Source organism: Meles meles, chromosome 9, assembly GCF_922984935.1.
Source record: "Meles meles chromosome 9, mMelMel3.1 paternal haplotype, whole genome shotgun sequence".
NCBI classification, from domain to species: Eukaryota; Metazoa; Chordata; class Mammalia; order Carnivora; family Mustelidae; genus Meles; species Meles meles.
Window position 1 is genome coordinate 72,614,765 of NC_060074.1, and position 23,643 is coordinate 72,638,407.

The window sequence follows — 23,643 nt, forward strand, 5'->3', positions numbered from 1 at the left end:
GATGTGGTCAGGAAGTTGGAGAGTGAGATTTCAGGAAGGTATATTTCCTTTAGAGGGAGGGTGGAAATGTCAAAATCTATGCCTGAAGTAGTAAATGGAATTTATAAATATAACATGGTCAGGAGTCAGTTTGCTAGCTGATTTAGATGGAATTCTGAGGCTTTGCTCAAATGGCTTAATATTTAGTTCTGTATTTAATGATAGATCTGTGACTAAAGTAAGTGTCCAAACTGTAACTGTTCAGTTACTATTGTAGTATACAGATCACACCGTGACTTAGGGATGTGTAACAGCCATTTTATTATGTTCATGGATCCTGTGGGTTAGTTCAGACAGATCACAGGAGAGATGGCTTGCTTCTACTTCATAATGTCTGGATCCTCACCTGGAAGGACTCTAAGGCTAGGGATCCAACAATTGAGGGCTGGAAACATCTGGAAGCATCTTCACTCGCACTTCTAAGAATTGCTGACAAAGAACTCAGCTGTGGTTGTCTTCTGGAATATTTATGTATGGCCTTTCCATGTGGCCTGGGCTTCTTGGAGCCTAGGAGCCTCAGAGTAGTCAGACATTTTACTTAGTGCTCTAAAGGCATGTGTTCATGGCCTACCAAAGGAGAAGATACATCACCTTTTATGACCTTGCCTTGGAAGTCTTGAAGCATCATTTCTGCCATATTCTGTTGGTCACAACAGTTACAGGTCTGCCCAGATTCAAGGGGAGGGGATTTAACTTCACCTCTTAATGGGCGGATGGGGTAGGTGGGGTGTTGGTGAAGTTCTAGAAGAACTTGTAGGACAGGTTATATTGTTGTGGCCATTTTTAAGAATGTAATACGCCACAGTGGACAAGGTGGTAATATACTGGTGCAGAGGGGTCACCTGAGTCTGTTTTAATTAGATCTGGGAATGGAGTAGTCCTGTTTACATAGTTCTAAACAAGATGGGGTGTATGAGAGGTGGGTGTAGGTAGAATGGTGTGTAAAGGTGGTAGGGTGTTACTGCACATTACAATATATTATCTGTGGAGCTCTCTAAAAACAAGCCATGCCTGTATTGTAAGGCATTTCTCAAACCTCATGCACACACTTGCACACCCTTTTTTCTCACCAAAAGCCTGTTACATGTGAAGGTCGAGGGCAGCTCTAGGACAAGTACATATATATATGTACTTGTGTGTGTGTGTGTGTGTATATATATATATATATATATATAATATACACATAATATATATATTTTTAGATTTTTAAAAAAATTTATTTGACAGAGAGAGAAATCACAAGTAGGCAGAGAGGAGGCAGGCAGATAGAGAGGGGGAAGCAGGCTCCCTGCTGAACAGGGAACCTGATGCGGGGCTGGATCCCAGGACCCTGAGATCATGACCTGAGCCAAAGGCAGAGGCTTAACCCACTGAGCCACCCAGGCGCCCTAGGACAAGTATATTTTTAAAACACTCCATAGATGATTGGGCTGTGTACCTCTTGTTAGGAGCCATTAAGCAATTTGGAGAGAAAGTGAGTTTATGAGTTTCCACTGTTGAATGTAGCACATATTATTGAGATGTTATCATTCCTTAATTTGCTTTGATGGTTTTATTTCCAGAGTTACAGCAATTATTTGTGGTCAGATATCTTTCAGGCTTTAGATAGCAAAAGACCTACTTGATTTCCTGCAGAATATATTTATTTGTTGATTACCTAATTTGTGCTAGGTCCCCTGCTAGGTGCTGAGTTACCTAGAAGAGTAAAACAATTCTTGCCTTTGATGAACTTACATTCTTTTGTAGGGCACATCCATTGAAATGGATAATTTCAATATAAAGTGGTGTATTTAATAGAAATGGTAATTCAGGAAGTCTTTCCTGAGCATGTTTTGTCCTTTCTCAAACTGAATTGGGATGTTCGATTTTTAGTAAACATCTCAGCTCCTCTCCCTGCCCCTCACCTTCTATCTGGCCCACTTCTGATTATATTTTGGACGAGTTCAGATTTTATCTCTTCTTGTGAATTCTTTCTTTGTCTTCCTCAGGCAGAATATGTACTTTTGGTTTGACACAAATGTAATAGTAATTATTGATAGATTTTGTAAGCTAGAGACTATATAAGGCGCTTACATGATTTATCAAATTTTATCCTTCCAACAGCCTTACAAGGTAGGTAATATTTCCCCTTTTCACAGGTGAAGTAATTGAGGCAAGAGTAGGTTAAGCAACTTGGTTAAGATCACTCTGATAGGGACACCTGGGTGGCTCAGTTGGTTAGGCCTGGGGTCCTGGGGTCCTGGGATCGAGTCCCTCATCGGGCTCCTTGCTTGTAAGGGAGCCTGCTTCCTCCTCTCTCTCTGCCTGCCTCTCTGCCTGCTTGTGTGTACTCTCTCTGTCTGACAAACAAATAAAATCTTAAAAAAAAAAAAGATCACTCCAATAATAAGCTGTAGAGTTGGGAGGGGAATTCAGATATGTCTGACTTTAAGACCTATGTTTTTCCTACACTAACTGTATTCGTTACTGCATTAAAATCATTTTTTAAAAAGATTTTTATTTATTTATTTTAGCAGTGGAGAGAGAGCAAGCGTGTATCTGTGCACATGGGGAAGGGGAGTGGAGGGGCAAAGGGGGAGAGAGAGGGAGACAAGCGGACTCTGAGCTGAGTGACTCTGAGCATGGAGCCTGTCACGGGGCTTGATCTCAGAACCCTGAGATCCATGACCTAAGCTTAAACCAAGGCTTGAATGCTTAACGGACTGAGCCAATCAGGTGCCCTCACTTACCTATTCAAAGTGGTTATATGTATCTCCGTCACTTGTTCTTCTCTCCCCAACCCCTTCTCCATGCTCTCTTCCCCCTTACCCACTCAACAAAGTTAGATCCGAGAGAGCAGTGATAGTTTTATGTTCATATTTGTCTTTTCATCATGTTTTGGTAGTTTGGTAGTTTATAAAAACCTACGTTTGTTTAGTTAAACGCATTTAATATGTATTTTCCCTGTCTGGGGATTTCCTATCTCTGCACTCTTCTTCATGAAGAGATTCTTTGATGGTTGGGCTATGTTATCTTTTTTCTTGGGTTTTGTTTGTTTGTTTGCTTGTTCTTGTATTTTGTTTTTGTTTTTGGGGAATCTTGCAGTTTTGCCAAGATTTTAGAAGGTATAATGACACACTAAATCCTCTGTCAGATCATTTGTTTCATAGCTAGCTGAAAGGGAGGGAGAAGGAATGGAAAGGGGTTGGAAAGGAATGATTACCTAGCTTGATGTGAGAGACTGAGTATGTGGAGAGTACTGAGAGTAGTAAGCACATAGTAGATATTTAAAAACATAGGTGCTATTACTACAGTGATTGTGTTTGATTTAAAGTAGTGGGAGAATTGTTCTTTAGTTTGAGGGACATCTATTTTCCATTTTCTAGGATTAGATTTGGGGAACTATTATACCTTGAATATTAACATTGTTAACATTGTTGAGGTCTGATACCTGTGTGGGGTTGTCTTCTCTGATTTTTTTTTTTTTTTGGCCAGAAATTGCACTTTTCATCATAACCAGCTGTTTTTGTATAGTTCTGCTGTTGGTCTCATACTCATCTCCATTTCTGAGAAAAGTTCAGACATGGTGTCAGTGTTTCTTCTTTATGAATTTCAGATTGCCATTTTTTAGAAGAGAATTCAAATTTTGAGTCCTGGCTACCAACTTCGTATCTATTCATAATCACACGTAGTTGGCCTGCTTTCTATTGGAAGTTAATGAAAAATGGCTGATTATTTTTATAATGTGACAAAGTCTAAACTTGACCATTTGAGAAGATGATGTGTACTTACTAAGAAAGGATGTAAGGTTTTAAATTTAACTTGTATTCGCTTTAGCCTCAGTTATTGGCTTGTTGTTGCTGTGAATTAGTTTTCTTGACCCTAGTTAACCTCCAGAAGTTTGTTAGTTTTATGAAATTGATCCTTGAATGCCATTTTGAAATTGATTTCCAGTTTCACATAGATAGGTTTAGGATGGCTCATGTCAAGCCTCATAATGACTAACTTAATTTTACTTCCTTTATTGATTACATCTAATGGGAAAACTATCATTTAACCACTTTGATTCCAAAAAAAGTGAGGCCTTCATTCATTAATCTTAAAGGTTTACTCTGGAATACTATAAAATTGCAACATGCCACTAAGACATGCTTTAACACATGGCTTTAAGCCATATGTGCAAATATTTAAGTAGAATAAGATGGACAAAAATCTTCTTGAATAAATTAAACCACACAGGCCCTCACTACCACATTCTCTGAGGCAAATGAATGAAAGCGGTGAAAAGAACTTAAATCTTCTATCAGGTATATTCTTTGTCCCAGCAACAGTCTTTTTTTGCGGTATTTACAGACCATCTGCTTCAGATTTACGGGAGTGCTTGTGGCATGTTTGGATTCTTGGTCCTCATCTCTACACTATCAGAATCTCAGAGTTTAGAATTTGGTAGAAATATACATAACTTTATGAAGTTCCATAGATGATTCTTATTAAGGGTTGAGAACTACTGTTGTAGGATGATTTTAATTACTTTAATTCTAATAATTAGTTATTATTGATTTGTTTATCTGTGTAAGAGGTTTATTTTTTTAACTTTTTAAAAAAATATTTGTTTATTTGACAGTCAGAGATCACAAGTTGGGGGGCAGGCAGAGAGAGAAGAGGGAAACAGGCTCCCCACTGAGCAGAGAGCCCCATGCAGGCCTCGATTCTAGGACCCTGGGATCATGACCTGAGCCGAAGGCAGAGGCTCAACCCACTGAGCCACCCAGGCGCCCCTGTGTAAGAGGTTTAAATGTCTAAGAGGTTAGCTGGTGATAGCTGTGTGTTCACTGACTGGAGCCAGCCTACCTGGGGTCAGACCCTGGCTCTTGTTACTTACTAATACTTACTAACACTGTGACTTATGTAAATTCCTTATGCTTGTGCTTCTGTTTTCTTACTGTAAAATAGGCATAATAATAATAGTGTCTACCTCATAAAGTTATGAAATAGTTAACATGTCAAGCACTTAAGTGCACAATAAACACAGTAAGAGAGCTTAAATTTTCTATTTACCTCAACTTTATTGAGGTGTAGTTAACATACGCTTTTAAAGTATATAATTCAGTGATTTTTTTAGGATATTTACAGAGTTGTGATTATTACCACAAATTGTAGAACATTTCCATCACTCCCAAAAGAAGTCCCTTGCCCATTTACAGTCACTTCTGTTCCCAGCCTGAAACAACTGTTACTCTACTTTCTATCTTTGTAGATTTGCCTATTCTGAACATGCCATATAAATGGAATAATACAATTTGTTTTCCTTAGCGACTGGTTTCTTTCACTGAGCCTAATGCTTTTGAAGTTCATACCTGTTATAGCAGGTATCAATAGTTGGTTCTTTTTATTCTGTTGTATAGATATACCACATTTTGTTCATTCATTCGTCAATAGTTGGTCATTTGGGTTGTTTCCACTTTTTGACTATTGTTAAAAATGGTGGTATGAACATTCATGTACAAGTCTTCCCATGGATATATGTTTTTGTCATACTCTACTCCTGGATGAATACCTAGTAGAATTGCTGAGTCATATGGTAATTCTGTGTTTAACATTTTGAGAAACTGCCAGACTTTTTATTTTCCTCCAAGCAGTGTGTGAGTTCCAAATTCTCTACGTCTTTTAAACACTTTTATTTTCTGTCCTGTAGCCGTTCTGTGGGTATGAAGTAGTATCTCATTATTGTAATTTTGACTTATATTTGACTGATGATATTAGACTCACATTGACTAATGACTAATGATACTGAGTATGTTTTCATGTGCTTGTTGGTTATTCATAGATCTCCTTTGGAGAAAAGTCTGTTCAAATCCTATGCTTATTAAAAATTGTGTTATTTGTCTTTAATTATTGAGTTGTAATAGTTTTTTCTGTATTCTGGGTATAAGATTTATGAGTCTTGGGGAATCTCAGCTGTTATCACTGTCATCACCATATCATTGTTTACCTAGATAGAAGTTTAGGTAGTGTTTGACCAGAAGAAGATAGATTCTCATTATTTTCTAGTTTCATTCAGGGCCTAACGTTGGGAGGGGGAATGTTCTGCCCTCTGCTAGTTTTCTTGAATTTTCAATTTGTTTGCTTTCTGTCTTCCGCTTTCTGAGTGGCAGGTTATTAGAACTGATTTGCCTTGCATAGTAATTCTACTCTGTCATGCATTCATGTACCCTCACTTTGGGTCATTTTAATTGTTCCTATAAAAGGGATCCCAGAGTGTTCCTTGACCCCTTACACCATGTGAGAACTGAAGTCAGAAGTCAGAGACTCACAAGAGGGCCTTCACCAGAGCCTGACCATGCTGGCATCCTGATCTCAGACTTCAGTCTCCAGAACTGTGAGAAAGAAATTTCTGTTGCTTGTAAGCCACCCAGTCTGTGGTATTTTATTATTGCAGCCCAAATGAACTAAGACAGTAGTCTTACCACCACTTACAGAAAGCTTACCTGCCAGTGTTTTTAAGCTTATGGAAGTGTCACCATGACATTACACTTCAGTTCTCCAACGTGAGCCATTTTTTGACATGAACATTGATATCAGACTATTGAGGTGATGGGAGAATGGTTTTAAACTCCATTTGTGGGAAGAGTCACTTCCTGCTTATACATTCTGTGTAATATCTTTAAATATCATCCCCTATGATGAAACAGTAGCTCAGGGGACATTGCTATTTAATACTTTATTGGTCTGTATTTTCTTGGATACAGTGTTATCTTTGAATTGTACTATAGTCTGCAGGTTGAATTGCTTTAACTCTAACACATAGTTCTTAAAATTCTAGTTTTGATAAAGTCCCATGCCATCATATTGAAAATCTACACATCTTAGAAATCCATTTTAAATGAAAGCTTTATATCATAACTGCCTAAAACTTGATAGGTGTCTGTGTTGATATCATGGAGATTATCAGCATAGTAATTATGTCAAACTAGTAAACATTTCCTTCTTTTCTCTATGTATCTTGTAGTAACTTTTTCGTGTTTGTGAGCTGCCAAATGCTTTTGGAATATTTCGTTATCTCAGTAGTATTGCTTTTATACCTTTGGCAGAAAGTCATCCAAATTTGGGTTTAGGTTATACATGTTTCTTATTCCATTTGTATAACACTGTCTAAATAGTCTTAGGAAGCTGAAGAGATGACATCTATGAGCTTTTGGAATGTAGTTGCCTAAGGATACACTGGCTTTGACTTCATTAGTGCACAAATGATAGGGTTGTGTAGAGTTATTATAGCATTAATCAAGTTGATGGATTGGAAATATGACAGTACTGAAGCAGCATGTAATATTAGTGCCTATTATTCTACAAATTATGTCTTCACCTACATTCATATGCCAGAAGAGTCATGTTGTGCATTAAGAATGCAGAACTTAAAAAACAACAACAGAGGGCACTTCTTTCCATGGCCCTTCTCTTGTCCTCTTAGATTAGATCATCAAAAAATAGACTTTGGAATTAGACTTCTTTATTAGGTCATAGCACTTTCATACTATAGAATACTCTGTATTGAATGGCATAGATTATCTGACCCTCGAATCACCGAATTTGATACTTGAAAGAATATTGCAGGTAAAATGTAGCATGTTTAGGGACGTAGGCCTATATATATGTGAATTTATGGGCCAGTAGTTATTTCTTTATAAGTTGTAATGGACTAGTAGATTTTTTTGTTGTTGTTGTTATATTGTATTGGTTAGTAAAACTTAAAAATAGTGGGTACCTTAAAAATAATTAAATGAGAAGCAAATATGCATTTTCGGGGGCTGTGGGTAATATTTTACCCTGTGTGCATTTCTAACACTAATTTATTTACTTATGCTTTCGTTTATTTTATCTTACAGCTTTCAAAAGTCAAATTTTTAATTTAAAAAATTTTAATTTTAATTTTTAAAAATTTTATTTATTTTATTTTAAAAAAAGGTTTACCCATTTATTTGAGAGAGAGAGTGTGTGTATGTACACGCATCAGTAGGGGGAAGGATAGGGGAGAGAACCTTCAAGCAGACTCCCTATTGAATGCAGAACCCCACATGGGGCTCCATCTCATGATCCATGAGATCATGATCTGAGCCCAAACCAAGAGTCAGACACTTAACTGAATGAGCCACCCAGGCACCCCGCTCTCTTTTTTAGCTTTGTTCTTCTCCAGCTTAAACAGGAGTGGAGAAAAATGTCTTTGAAAGTGTAAAAACACTCATTTGGATGAAAAAACTCCTGTTCCACTGAAGACTGAAAATTTAGGAGGCATCTGTTTGCTTTTGGTAAAAAGACACTGAATGTAAAATAACCATGGCAATTTTGCCTTTGCAGAATTGGAAAATAGGTAAAAGGCTAAGTAGGTAAGACAACAGAGTTTGTCAGATAGAAACCTAGCTATGAGGTGCTCTGAGCTTTATTTCTAGATGTTCTTTTATTTATATCTATAAAGTAGGAATTTTTTTAAATAAAAATAATAAAAAGTTTCATGGGTCTTTCACTGAGGAATGAGAAGTCATTCTAATTTGAAATAATGGATTAATGTGTGTCACTAAGTACCTTAGAGTAAGTTATGGTTGTGTTTTGGAAATGAAGAGTAGTTTCTTATTATGAAAGAGTTTCTGAAAGGTGGGTAGTTTTACTTTGAAACTCTTGAAATAAAGATATTAGCTTTAAATGATACTTAAAAAATCAAATCTAACTTAATTTGTATTTCATATTTTAGTATATATTACTGTAAATGCCACATTCAGTTTGGAGCACTTGGGAAGCCAAGTCTTTAATAAATAATCTCAGGACCATAGGATTTTTCACATTCTAAGGACTTATTGTTTAGAAAGAGAGATAAGATATTGACATAATAATAGAATAGAGTAGAAAGTAATATATGATATAAGACAAGTACAAACTGCTGTGGACAGTATAGATAAAAAAGAAATTAGATTTGTTCAGTTCAAAAGCCTTCTTGATGTAGGTGGCATTTAACCTTGGTGTTGAAAAAGGTATAGGATTTGGGTCTGTGGTGGTGCCTGGAGTATTCTGGACAGACGGGAAGAAGTTCAGCAAAGTCACAAAGGTGAGAAAATATGAAGTATGTAGGGGAAATTTTAGGTAGGATAGGAGGGTCTTGTTGTATCCCCCCCCCCCATTAATTTGTGTGTGTTCTTTCCAACCTTTTCTCATCAAAAAAGATGATTCACTAGAATAGAGGATGACTCATCTTTAAGGGTGTGTGAATGGCTGGGTTCCCTGCTCAAATGTCAGATAAGTAGTTATTTAATTAGAGCAGTGTTTTTCAAAGTGGAGTGGGGTGTGTATCCTCTGTGTTACATAAGATAATCCTTTGAAATACAAGAAGAAAGTCCTAGACCTTGGATTTCAATTTATTTTTTAACTTTTTTTTTTTAAGATGTTATTTATTTATTTGACAGAGACATATCACAGGTAGGCAGAGAGGCAGGTGGAGAGAGAGGGGGAAGCAGGCTCCCTGCCAAGCAGAGAGCCCAATGCAGGGCTCAATCCCAGGACCCTGAGATCATGACCTGAGCTGAAGGCAGAGCCTCAGCCCACTGAGCCACCCAGGCACCCCTAACTATTTTCTTTTTTAATGTATGCTTTATAATGTGCATGATTTGTTAGCTTAGAAGTACTGACCATATGATATCTAAATCTATCTGGGCATGAATGCCCAAATGTTTTACTGATGGGGATGTTAGATTTTAAGAAGTGATGGTGCCTGGGTTAGAATTGTAGGCTGTGGAAAGGGGAGTACTGAGATGACATGTCAGGTAAGTCAAGGCCTGGGGTTAGTCTTAGGAGGGCTGCAACAGTAATATCAAGTGGGAACTGTACATTTGATAGGAAGCAAAGAAACACATTTCTAGGTTTAGGGTCAGTGAAGGGGTAAATTTATGGAATTAGATTCTGCCAACAATTTAGGCAGCTGTTTGATATTTTTATATTTGTGTTATTGGTTGTAGTGTTTAAGTTTTCCTGGTCAAGTTTCCCTTTTTTGGCCGTGTTTTGTAATTTCCTTATCTTCTCTACTGCATTCTAAGCCTAAACAGTACAAAGTAATAATGGTACTAATAGTGGTAATAATAAAAACATTTATTCAGTCAACATTTACTGATTAGGTACTAATTCTGGGGATGAAATGGTAAGCAAAGACAAAACTGAACACTGGATTCATGGTGTTTATGTTCTTTAGGGGAGATAAACAATCAGCTAGTTCTCAAACCCGTGTAAAACTGTTGTCTGTGTTAAGTGGTACAAGGGACAGTGCATGCTGTCAAGCTTGTGAAGAGAGTGTTTGAACTATTCAGGGAGGGTCAATAAGGCTTCCCTGAGGACAGGACCGGCTACAGAATGTATAGGATCCGGTGCAGAATGATGACATGAAGCCCCTGTTCTAAAGAATTCCAAGACTAATGGCAGAACGTGAAACTGAGTGTGGAGCCCTTCTAAGCACTGGCCCTGTGCAGTTGCTCAGGTAGCATGTCCAGGAAACCGGCCCAACATCTCAGCATGTTTGAGCTGAGACACTGCAGGGGTGGGAGATAGCTCTAGGTCAGAGGATACAGCACAAATTTATCTCTGCGGCAGGAAGGAACATGGTGCATCCAGAAACTGACTGAAGGCTAGTGTGACTGGAGTGTAGAAGTAGGCGGAGGGGAGTTTTGATGAGGCCAGAAGGCCAGAGAGGTAGAGAGGGAGGGGTGTAAGGCCAAGTTGAGGAATCTGATCTCTATTACAAGAGCCACACCAACTGTTGATGGGTGGGAAGCATAAAATTTACTTTTGATGTGCTAATAATACCAGTATCTTGCACCTTGACAACATTGCACAGTAGTCTCTCTCGGTCCCCAATCTTACCAAACTTTTTTTTACAGAAAATTTGAGTTTCACCTTCTATATGTATTCCAAGGCTAGTCTTTCCCAAAGGCAAGTTTAAAAAGGCACTTCATACTGGGGGTGTTTTTGGTGGTAGAAATTGAAAATAGCATAGATGAGTCCTGAAATTTTATTCACTATTGAATTAGTTTATGGTCTAAAACATTTTAGGTCAATGGAAGTAAAACTAGTAAGGGATAAAAAATGTTTTAATATTGTTTAAGATGTTTCTTTTGAAATGCTACAGATTTTTTTTTTTTAAAGATTTTATTTATTTGACACAGAGAGAGGTCACAAGTAGGCAGAGAGGCAGGCACAGAGAGATGGGGAAGCAGACCCCCCCTGAGCAGAGAGCCCGATGCAGGGCTCCATCCCAGGACCCTGAGATCATGACCTGAGCTGAAGGCAGAGGCTTTAACCCACTGAGCCACCCAGGTGCCACGAAATGCTACAGATTTTTAAGGTCTGTTGTTAACACTATAATTATAAGTTCTTAATCTCCCTCTCTTTTTCACATGGCAGGAGAAAGGGGTGGATATTGACTTGCCTAACCTTGGGAAAGAGGAATAGGGAAGCAGTTGCATTTTTGGACTTTGTCTTTCCTGTAATAGTGTTCTCAGTAAAGAAAACTTCAGTTAATATTATCCAAACCAAGAAATAGAAATAGAAATGTTCTTTGTCATGTGTGGATAATAGTGTTCATGATTCATGGATTTACTTATGAAGGCAGTTAATAGAGTTCATTTCCTGGAAAGATACTTGCATGGTTGGTTTGTAGATCCATTTCCATGCCACACAACTTAGGATTTTCACTTTTGGCACTCTATTGAATAATACTCTCGCTATTTCTTCTCCCATGTCATATTTAAAATGTAATTATTTGAGCTGGTTCATGTAGGGGATGCACTTAAATCAGTGATGTTTGTATACTTTGAGCTGCTCATGGGTGAGATAGGTAGTTGATCATTCTTTGCATACTCTACCATTTCTTGCCTCCTGGTCCATGGATACACTGGCATGCCATGCTGCTAAACTGATACACACACACACACACACACACACATAATTGTATCAACCCAGTTCCTTCTCTTTTTATTTATTTATTTATTTTTTAAAAATTTTTTAAAAAATAATTTATTTATTTGACAGAAATCACAACTAGGCACAGAGGCAGGCAGAGAGAGGAGGAAGCAGGCTCCCCGCGGAGCAGAGAGCCCGATGTGGGGCTCGATCCCAGGACCCTGGGATCATGACCTGAGCAGAGGCAGAGGCTTTAACCCACTGAGCCACCCAGGCGCCCCTTCCTTCTCTTTTTAAATGATAGGTTCTATTTGTGAAGATAACCTCAGATGTTTTGGCAGATTTACTTTTCAAGAATTTATTTTTGACAGTAATTTCTGAGTTGAATATATTTTGTATTCTGGATCAAGGAAAACAGCCCCCTCCCACCTAGTTTCCATCTTTAGATTCTGTTAATAACAGAAATTTTAGTATTTGTAGGCAACTTCTCTTTTTGTGATCAGGTAGTAGGTCTCAAGGTTTCTTTATTTTCACATATGTCTGTTGTAATAGGTCTGGAGAATCCGTGATAATAAATTAACTTTTCCATGGAACACATAAATTGCTGCCCATATGAAACTCTGCGACATTGCTGAGTAGTAAAGTAGCTTCTGATTAATCAGAGAATACTTAAATTATATTGAGCAGATGCTTAATGCTAAGTGTATGTTATTCATTGTTTTGAAAACTCGTAATCCATGTCTAGTACATACAAAACCTAACTAACTGAAGTTAAAATTACTACAGTATTTAATTAGAACACCCCATTGCTTTAACAAAGTTAATAATACTAGGTTCAGTAAAACTTAGGTTAGCCAGAATATTTAGGGAACAGAGTGGTAGGTTTAATCAAATATCCCCCATCTTTCTTTCTACACACAATTAACATATGCAAAACAGAGTGGTAGGTTTAATCAAATATCCCCCATCTTTCTTTCTACACACAATTAACATATGCAAAACATGCTACAAGCATACATAGATGGGACACATCTGTGCCCCCAAGAAACTTAGTTTCAGTATCTTTGAAATTTTTGTTAATTTTATTCTTATGCTTTATTGCTTTCATTAGATTTAGATGCATATAATTGAATCTTTTTTTTTTTTTAAGATTTTATTTATTTGACACAGAGAGAGAGATTACAAGTAGGCAGAGGGCAGAAAGAGGGCAGAAGCAGGCTCCCTGACCAGCAGAGAACCCGATGCGGGGCTTGATCCCAGGACCCCGAGATCATGACCTGAGGCAAAGGCAGAGGCTTAATCCGCTGAGCCACCTAGGCACCCCTATAATTGAATCTTTTTAAAATTAATTGAATCTTCAATGATGTAGGATTTTACAACAAATGAAACTCATTGTATTGTTTCTCATATAGATGTAAACGTTATAGGTGTGCTGACCATACAGTTTAGCCTAAAAGGTTATTTTTTAGTAATTTGCTGATGTCAGCTTGTTTTTGTTTCCTTAACTTCTATTTTAAAAAACTATGTTACACAGGTTAACTGGGTTCTTAGTAAAATTCTGCTTTGTTAAAAGTTTACAGTATCACATAACATTTAGTTTTATTGCCTTTTTGGTATATGAATTGAAACTCAGTAGTTTTTGTTTATGTGTATAATATTATGAGCAATAGCATACAAAACGATGTATGGTGCATTATTTGCTCGAGGTTTTCATGGTATCCCTAAATACAAGTCTAATTTTGCATAGCCCGAACCAAATGAAAAGTGGCATTTATAATTTATAATAATATGATTTTGTTCCTTTTCATTCTGAAGTATGAGTTAAAGCAAATTAAAGGGTTCCTCCCCCGCACTCCCTGGACTGTTCAATGCATCTCAACAAGAGGTTAAGGGTTATGGTTAAGCCTGGCTCCAGGCCTAAAATTAGTTTTACTAGCTTTATTTTACATTGTAGGTACTTACTGGTTCATCGTGCTCTTTGACTTTGTTTTTGTGGAGTGGTGGTGGTGGGTTCAAGGTAACGGAATGTTCTGTAATACAACACGGTCCTTCTGTATGTTTAAATACTACCAGCTTATAAAGAAAGATGCATAGCCTGAAAGAGATATATTTGATTCTTTCATATAGTGTTACTTGTTTGAAAGTTTACTTTGTTAAAGTTTATAGTAAAGTACTGTTTCACTTTTTTTGATAGTGAATCAAATTCAGTATCTTATTTTTTAAAAGATTGATTTATTTATTTAAGTAATCTCTGCACCGAAGTGGGGCTTGAACTCACAACCCCGAGATCAGGAGTCACATGTTTTCCTGACTGAACCAGCCAGGCACCCTCAAATTAAGTATCTTGTAAGTAACATTTTGGAGTGTCTGTGTTTGGAGGCTAAAGGAATAGTAGCATATAGGCTGTTTTGGTTTTTAAATTTTCACTTTTGATTGGACAGGATGTCTTCCACCTCTTCTCTGTTGAAATTACAACAGCAGCACAACTCCCTACCAAATAATAAACCAAACAGGCATTTAAAAGAAGTTATCTAACCTACTTATACACGATACCATACAACCTAACGTGGTGTGATTGGTTGCCATATTTAAAGTAACCTTGGCAATTGACTTTGATTAAATGCTCTAGGCAAATCTTTGTGGGGTTATTGATACATTTTTGCTTTATGTACCTAATTATCACTGCCTTGTTTCCATAGCTGCAGAGCCTTGGCCTGAAAATGCTACCTTGTATCAGCAACTAAAAGGTAGGTACTTGTTCACAATTAAAAACGGCTCATATAAAAAAAAAGGCTCATATAAAAATATATCTAGGGGTGCTTGGGTGGCTCAGTCCATTAAGCATCTGCCTTCAGCTCAGGTCATGGATCTCAGGGTCCTAGGATGGAGCCCTGCATTAGGCTCCTTTGCTTAGTAGTGAGTTTGCTTGCTTCTCCCTCTCCCTCTGCGCCCCCACCCCTGCCTTGTGCTCTCTGTTGCAAATCTATAAATAAAATCTTTTAAAAAAAAATATTGTTACCAGAAAAACCACAACCCCTCAACATCATTTACTTCGGAGAGAACATAAAGAAGGGATTCTCTTGTGCAATTTGTTTACGAGATTTTGCCTAAACTTGAATCTGCCAGTGTAAACCAACTATTCATGGCCTATAAGGTCCTTAGTTTATTATTGACTCATTATATTGGCTGCTGTAGGCAATGTAAAATGATGTGGCTGCAGGAGCAGTTGGCAGATTTACTGCACCAGTAGCTGACACAGCAGATTTTTGAAGTCCTGTGGTAAAGTGGGCTCTCAGTGAAAAGGAACTGTTAAAATGTATAGGCTAGGATGGTTCAGGCTCCCTCTAGCAGCTCTTCATATATCATCAGATCACATTATGGACCCCATTTGGGGGCTCAGCAGCCTGCTGCAGTTGTCAGAAGACTGCAAAGTAATGAAGACTAATAGGCAGCGGCTCTAGTCTTCTAAGCATGGAATTTTTATTGCAGCAAACTTGTCATCTTTCTTTTGTGTGACAGATCTAGACACACTGTGCAATATTAACTGCAAGCTGGTTTTATATGATTTTGAATGCTTTTAACTAGAGGAGTTTGAGCACATACTATTTTACTTAATTTTAATGAAAAGAGGAGGAATAATATTTCTTGAAAAGTTGAAAAATGAATTTGTTTTTAAGTGAGTGATTTTAATTAAATATTGTTGATAAAATACAAAAAATGATCAAATAGTTTTAGAGGAAATAGTCTATGTTATGTACATATTGTGATAATTTAATCAAAAATTATGATTACCCAATTGTATTGATAGAGAACTTCATAGTTCCTGTGGTGAAAATCTATACCTTTTATTTTTAAAAATAGGAATAGTGTTTTAAAATAAAAATATTTACAAGTATATTTTGCTTGTTTAGCAGTCTCACTTTTGACTCAGACTTTTCCTTGTATTTTCACAGGGGAGCAAATTTTGCTTTCTGACAATGCAGCTTCTCTTGCTGTGCAGGTAAATATGCAAATAATGTAATAATTTTCACTTTGAGTTACAACTATTTTTTTTTCTCTGGGCAGTCTGTGATGTTATATATTTATGATCTTTCTGTGTGATTTACCATTATCAATATAACATCTTTTCTGTGAAGTGTGATTTTATCATGTAATATTTTCAGTTATTGTCAGTATATAAAATAAAAGTCTTCATTCTTTTGTTTAAAATCACTTAATATGCTAGATTATTCTCTTAATAGTTTAGCTTTTGGCTAGATACAATGGTATTGATTATTTGTGGTGATATGTTCATTTATGGACACAGTTACTAACTTATTTGTAAAGATTTATTTACCACATATTTTTAAGCATCGTTCTTTCACTGGGCTCATTCTAGTCGAATCCATTTGTTAATCTTAAAGCAGATATTCTCTTCTCTAGCTGTTTCTTATATATTTATTGATTACATTAGTGTCTCTTATTCCCAAACCACTTATTGAATGCAATAGCTCTTCACATTGTATATCACAGTTGTGTAATCCAAAAAACGGTTAGTGGTCCTGTAAACTTTAAACTGCACCACAGGAAGAATAGAATACCTGGGGATTATTTGCTTTAAAAACTAAAAAACACTGTATATTAACTAACAGGAATTAAATTAAAAACTTAAAAAATAAATAAATAAACCAAGCCCTTATAGATACTGCTTACAGGGCTCTGTATAACCTTCACTGATTCTATTTCCCTCTCTCTTCTCTTTCATTATCCTGAATTTGCTTATCATATGATGGGACTACAGATAACTTATGCATACAAAAAAAAGAACAAAAATAACTAGTATTGTAGATTGCTTTTTTAATTCATGTAAATTTAACAAATTGTATATGTTGTTTGATTGTGTTTTTGGTACTTGACTGTTTTTTATATTTGTCCATATTGATAGATATACCTCTGATTTATCATTCATCATTTATCAAAAATTATTTTATCATTTTTATTCATGTCTGTTATCCCACTGTATGAATACACCACAATTTACTAAAGAAAAAGGGAGAGAAATGCCTATGGAGATTATAGAATTAAAGTTATTCAAACATTTTGCATATGTAGCTGTTATTTATTTAGTTAGCTTACATAGTTTGAATCACAAAGAGGATTTTGTTGTGCAGCACTAAAAGATAACTTAAAAGAGAAACTAAGACATGTGGCATTTTGGAGATGGGATGATGAGCTTCTGGAGGACAGAAAGAAAGGCAAGAGAAAAGCTTGTGAGCTTTTGCTATGTTCTAGGCATGATGGTAAGCACTTGGTCATCTCACATTTTGTATTCAACTTGATATTCTCTGCATTTGGTTACTATGTCTGATAGCATGTCATTTAGTATATCTTTGCTTTCATTAAGGCAGGGAAAGAAGGAAAAGATGAAAAGATGGAATGAAGAAATGTATTTGGACAATAATTTATTCATATGAGTATGAGTATCTTTCTTTCTTTTGGATTTATTTTAAAGATTTTATTTACTTATTTATTTGTCAGACAGAGAGAGCACAAGCAGGCAGAGGCAGAGAGAAGCAGGCTCCCCACTGACAAGGAGCTGGATGTGGGACTTGATCCCAGGACCCTGGGATCATGACCTGAAAGCCGAAGATTGTGGCTTAACCGACTGAGCCACCCAGGCATTCCGTCTTTAGGATTTATTTTAAATCTTTTTACCAAAAATGTAAATTACATATATTTTATTTATTTACCCTTGTTTTATCTTCATTTTTAAAAATATTTTATTATTTATTTAAGAGAGTGAGAGGGAGAGCACAGAGGGAGAGGGAGAAGCAGACTCTCACTGAGCAGAGAACCTGACGGGATTTGAATGATCCTAGGACCCTAAGATCATGACCTGAGCTGAAGGCAGATGCTTAACCAGCTGAGCCACCCAGGCACCCCCACCCCTTATTTTATCTTTAGATACTACTATTACAACTTGTGTATTTTTTTCTTACATTAACTTTTGAAAATCAGAAATTCTCAGTTGATTTTATGCAAGAAATGTGGACTTTATACTGCCATTAATCTTTTCTTTTTCTTTTTTTGGTGAGGGTGAATTTAAATTTAGCTTTCAGATACTAATAATAAATTGCGTAGCATATCAGGTGTACTAGGTAAATGTTTGTTGAGTGAAAGATTTATAAGTATGGTAAAAGCAATTTCACCGAACTGAACGCACAAGCAAATTATTTGCTGTGTATAAAATAGTATTTTTCAATGTTTATCTTTGAAAAAAATAACTTCATAGCACAGTGAATATGTTCATTGATGCACTAATTCTTAACCCTTTTTAAATTGCCATTTTTGGGATGACTCTTTCAGGACCTCATGAAAACTGTAAACCATTTCTCCAGAAAACATTCCAGCACGCACACATGAAATAGACACATACCTCAGCTATTCTGCATATGGTTTCAGGGGGTTTACTGATCGCCTTGCTGAAGCTGTTTGGGGATCCGCTGTGAAAAATTATTGAAGTCATTTTCACCAATTATAAGGTATTTTGAGAAGGAATAGAGCAGTGGTTCATAACTGAAGGAGATTTCTACCCGACAGAAGACATTTGACAGTGTTCAGACATTTCTGGTTGTCATAACTGTTGGGGAGGGTGCTGTTGGCATCTACAGCATAAAGCCCTGGGATGCTGTTAAACAGCTTTCAGTGCACAGGACGGTCCCTCCACAACAAAGAATTACCCTGCCCCAAAGGTAAATAGTGTCAATGTTGAGAAGCCCTGGAATGAACTAGTTTTTAGTACAAACCGAGATCTCAGTATGTTACCATTAAAATAATAATAATAATAATAATAATAATAGTAATAATAGTAATAATAATAATGTTTTAAGTAATCTCGGGAAGGGAAGAAAAATTAGTGTTTTTATGGTTCCTATTAATTTACTTTCTCTCCATGGCTTCTCAAAATATAGTTGTAATTAATAGTAAAACCAGAAAAAAAGAGAACCTTTTAAAATGCAGAATTTGCTTAACCATTTCAATTTTTTTGTTATCCTACATATGTCACTTAGATGATAAATTAACCAGCATATATTAAAAATTCTTAGTTTTCTTCAATATTCTTTGACTTGACAGCTGATAGTAGCCATGACTATAAATGTGACTTTTCTAGATATCTGATGTAAACTTTATGGAGTAATTTTCTTCTATATAGTGGACCAGTATCCGTTTAGAAGAATCAGTTAAATGTGTAAAATTGATCAAAACAATGTGACAGGTATCCATAAACTGGATATTTTCTAGAAGATACCAGATATCAGGCATCAGATATTTTAATAGTCTGCCAGTTAAGCCACCAGGAAATTTAAATTTTACCTACAGCATAGACTTGGCATTTATTATAGTCCTGAACTAAGTGGTTAGATCTTTTTGATTAAAGAAACTCTTATAATTTCAGTTTAAAGGAAAATAAATTTTTTTTACCATGGCTGTTATTTCCTCTTAGGTTTCTTTTTTCCTCCTCATCCACAAAGTACTGGTATTAACTAGAAGTGTTTGTCTGGTCATGTAACAGTCCTGTATGTTGAATAGAGTGAAGTATTAGTATAGCATATTCCCCTGGTTCTCATGAGCAGTGTGTGTGCGTGTATGTATAGTGGTATGTGCATACATGTATAAGCAGTCTTTGTGTGTGTGTAATTGGGAAAAGAACTTGGATAATCTCTGTTACTGAACAGGCAAATCCACAGAAAAAGTGTGTTAGTGGTTGCCAGGAGCTGAGGAGAGGTAGAAATAGAAAGTGAGAGGTATTGGGAATAATGTAATGGGTACAGGGTTTCTTTTTGAGGTGATGAATATGTTCTAAAATTAGACAGTGGTGATAGTTGCACAATTTTATAAATATACTAAAAATTGAATTGGACATTTAAATAAAAGAATGAATTGTATGGTGTATAAATTATATGTCTATAAATCAGTTATTTTTTTTTTTTTAAGATTGATTTTATTTATTTGACAGATTTCAAGCAGGCAGAGAGGCAGGCAGAGAGAGAGAAGGAAGTAGGTTCCCTGCTGAGCAGAGAGCCCGATGTGGGGCTTGATCTTAGGACTCTGAAATCATGACCTGAGCCAAAGGCAGAGGCTTAACCCACTGAGCCACCCAGGCGCCCCTCAGTTATTCTTTTTAATTAAAAAATAATAATTCTTTGTTACTACTTTCACCTCCTAAACCTGAACTATTGTCTAACAGATATGTAATATATATAACGTTGGCCACATACATAGTTAAAAATTTTGGGGTCAGCTGGGTGGCTCAGTGAGTGGCTGAGCTGAGTGGCTCAGAAGCTGAAGCTTCTGCCTTCAGCTCAGGTCATGATCTCAGGGTCTTGGGATAGAGCCCCACATCAGGCTCTCTGCTCAGCCTGCTTATCCCTCTCTGCCTGCTGCTCTGTTTACTTGTGATCTCTCTCTCTCTCTCAAATAAATACATAAAATTAAAAAAAAATTTGTAGTAGTCCTATTAAAAAATGTAAGAAGAAACCGATGAAATGAATTTTAATCATGTTTTATTTAACCCATTGTATCCAAATGTTATTTTAACATGTGAACAGTACAAAATTGATTAATGGGATGTTTTACCTTTTTATATTAAGTTCAAAATATGTGTATTTTACACCTAGAGCACATCTTAATTTGCACTAGCCACATTTCAGGTACTCAGTAGCCACATGTAGCTACTTGTATTGAACAGCACATGTCTAGAGATATAGTATGAGCCAATACATATGAACTCCTCTGCAATTTTTCTGAGTAAAATGTCTTATTTTCTTCAAGAAGTTTATGACTTTGGGGTGCCTGGGTGGCTCAGTAGTTTAAGCCGCTGCCTTCGGCTCAGGTCATGATCTTAGGGTCCTGGGATCGAGTCCCATCCACATCGGGCTCTCTGCTCGGCAGGGAGCCTGCTTCCCTCTCACTCTCTCTGCCTGCCTCTCTGCCTACTTATGATCTCTCTCTGTCAAAAAAAAAAAGAAGTTTATGACTTTACTGATTTGGTATATGCTGTCTTTTATAGCAGCTTCCACAAATGAAATGGGAGTTGGTCTCTTCCAAATACAGCATACCGTAAACATTACTCTTTGTTCTTCCTCTGTAAAATGGAGATATAAAGAAGCTATTTTATTGGATGTCATGAGGATTGGATGTGTTAATATATATAAAGTACTTAGAAAAGTACTTGGCACAATGTAAATGTGCAATGAATGTTGGTTATTATTTCCTTCTCTCTTATTCATTGACGGAAGTGTGTATAATCAGTGTCAGCAGGAGGAATGGAAGCTTGCAGGCTTTATAATGCCTGAACACCTGGGAGTAATTAAAATAAATGTTAAGTTTAAGAATTTTTTTGGAGGGGTGGCTCAGTCAGTTAAGCATCCAACTCTCAGTTTTGACTCAGGTCATGATCTTGGGGTCCTGAGCAGAGTTGCACAGTGCAAGTGTGCTGAGCCCATGATCTTGGGGTCCTGGCATGGAGCCCTGTGTCAGGCTCTGCACTCAGTGCCCAAGTCTGCTTGTCTCTCTCCCTACCCCTCTGCTCCTCTGCTCCTCCCCCAACTCGTATCCTCTCTCAAATAAATAAATAAAATCTTTAAAAAAGAAGTTGGTGGGAGGGACATATTTGAATTTGTGTGAACATTATTAATTTTTGTAATCATTCACGCCATACCTAAAAAAATGTCAATATTGAATGCTTTAATTCAAAGTATTTTTTTAAAAAAAATTCTGAATAGGATTTGTTTTAAAAGTGAGTTTTTATTGAAGACTTTTATTTAAGGCATTCTACGGAGAGCTTTTATATGAAGTATCTCATTTAATTCTTACCATAACCCTGGAAGGGACTATTATGAACCTTATTTTAGAGATATGGGAACTGGAACTGAGCTTTGCCCAAGGTCATAGAGCCCACAGACTGTGGAGGTAAACAGACAGTAATGATTGAGTACCTATCATGTGCTCATTACTATGCTAAGCACTTTATTCCTATTAACTCATTTAATCCTTAAAACAACTTGAAGTTTAGGTGCTATTATAATCCACATTCTGCAGGTAGTGTTAGTAAGAACAGCAATAATAACTGAAACTAAAATGTACACAGCACTTACTCCATGTGCCAGGTCTTGTTAAATGTACCTTACATGTCATAGATAATTTTCACACACAGCCCCTCTAGGAGGTGGGAAGTAGTAGTAGTCCCAGTTTACAAAGTAGCAAGTTAAAGTGGAGAGGTTCTCAAACTTACATGGGTGTACTTGGCAGAGCTGGAATGCAAACCCAGGGAGTCTAGAGTCAAGAATTCATGCTTATAACACTTTGTTGCATATCAGTTTAGTCCAGGGACACAGATCTTTGAATTTTTATTCAAAAATAAGTGGACATTTAAATTCAAAAATCATTTCTGACATTTCCTAGCAAGTTGTATCTTCAAATTTATAGATTACTTTAAGACGTGAAAGATAAATGTGTCTCAGCTTTTGGATCTCTGAAATATGATAAAGGCAGTCTTACCTAAGTTTTCAGTTATTGTGAAGCTCAAGTTAGATAATAAATGAGAAATGCTTTTGAAAAAAGTGAAAGCAGTAGAAATAGCATTAGAAATACAAGATGATGTTGAATGCTGAATTAGTGCCTATATACATATTTTATGAATGCATATAATAAAATTGTTACTTTCTAGTAAGTTTTAGAAAGGATATTGTTTATTATAGGAAGTCAACTTACAAAGAAACCTGTTTTCCTTTTTTTGTATGGCTTAGTCTTTTGCAAAAGTCTGAATTTACTTTTAGAAAGTGTCTTGAACTGATGATAATTATTAGAATGCTGCATACAAGAGAATGCTACCTTTTACTTACTCAGTTTTTATACTCACTTCCAGTAAGAATAACATTTAAGCTCAGATTAAGGGAAATATCATCATTCTACTTAATATTCTCATTTTCCCCTTCTCGTGAATGAATACTCTGTCTTTAAAAATGAAAGGGCAGACAACAAAAAAACCATTTTTTTCTGTTGAATATGTTGTATCATTTAAAAAAGTCAGCATTTTTATAGGCCCTATTAATTCTGGGCCATGAACACTTACATGTCACATCTGCTGATAAATTGTTAGCTGACCCTTGCTTTTTTCCTTTTAGCAAATGATGCTTTTTAGGTAGACGTATTAATTAGCAGTTAAATGATAATATCCTCTTGTAGTGATGGGGAAGAGCAGGAGAGAGGAGGAACTCTTTCTCCTTCGGACGGTGAGTCACTTGTGCCACTGGAGAAATAACAGTGCTTATGAAAATACAGCCGCTGTAAACATGTCTTGTCATTGAGGTGGCTGCTGTGGACAGCTTACCTTGAGAATTGTAGAGGAAATGATTTTGAATTTTCAGTTTGGTTGGATACCTTTTTTTCTTTAAACAAGTTATTCATGGTTGTCTGCAGTTTTTTTTTAAGTGTCTGTTCAAACCTGATAAAAATCCAAGTAGGATGCCGCCAGTGTATATGTCTTAATAGAGAATTAAGAGACTACTCTTTTATGAAAAAAATTTTTAAATTGACATAGCTTTAAGTTTCATAGACTATAAAAGTTTTTTGAGGTTTTTTTCATCTCTTCACTTTGATCATCCTCTGCAAAATGATGCTTCTGTATTTACTTTCAGGAATAGAAGAAGGAAA

General features: G+C 36.4%; 1 protein-coding gene across 1 annotated transcript in view; it reads left to right on the plus strand.

Moving 5' to 3' along the window:
* Nucleotides 1-23,643, plus strand: part of MTX2 (metaxin 2) — a 68,852-nt gene that overhangs the window by 11,911 nt on the left and 33,298 nt on the right. The window contains exons 2-3 of the mRNA XM_046019840.1: nt 14,649-14,696; nt 15,903-15,949. Of these exons, the coding sequence (XP_045875796.1) occupies nt 14,649-14,696; nt 15,903-15,949 (95 nt within the window). The remainder of the gene's footprint in view (nt 1-14,648; nt 14,697-15,902; nt 15,950-23,643) is intronic.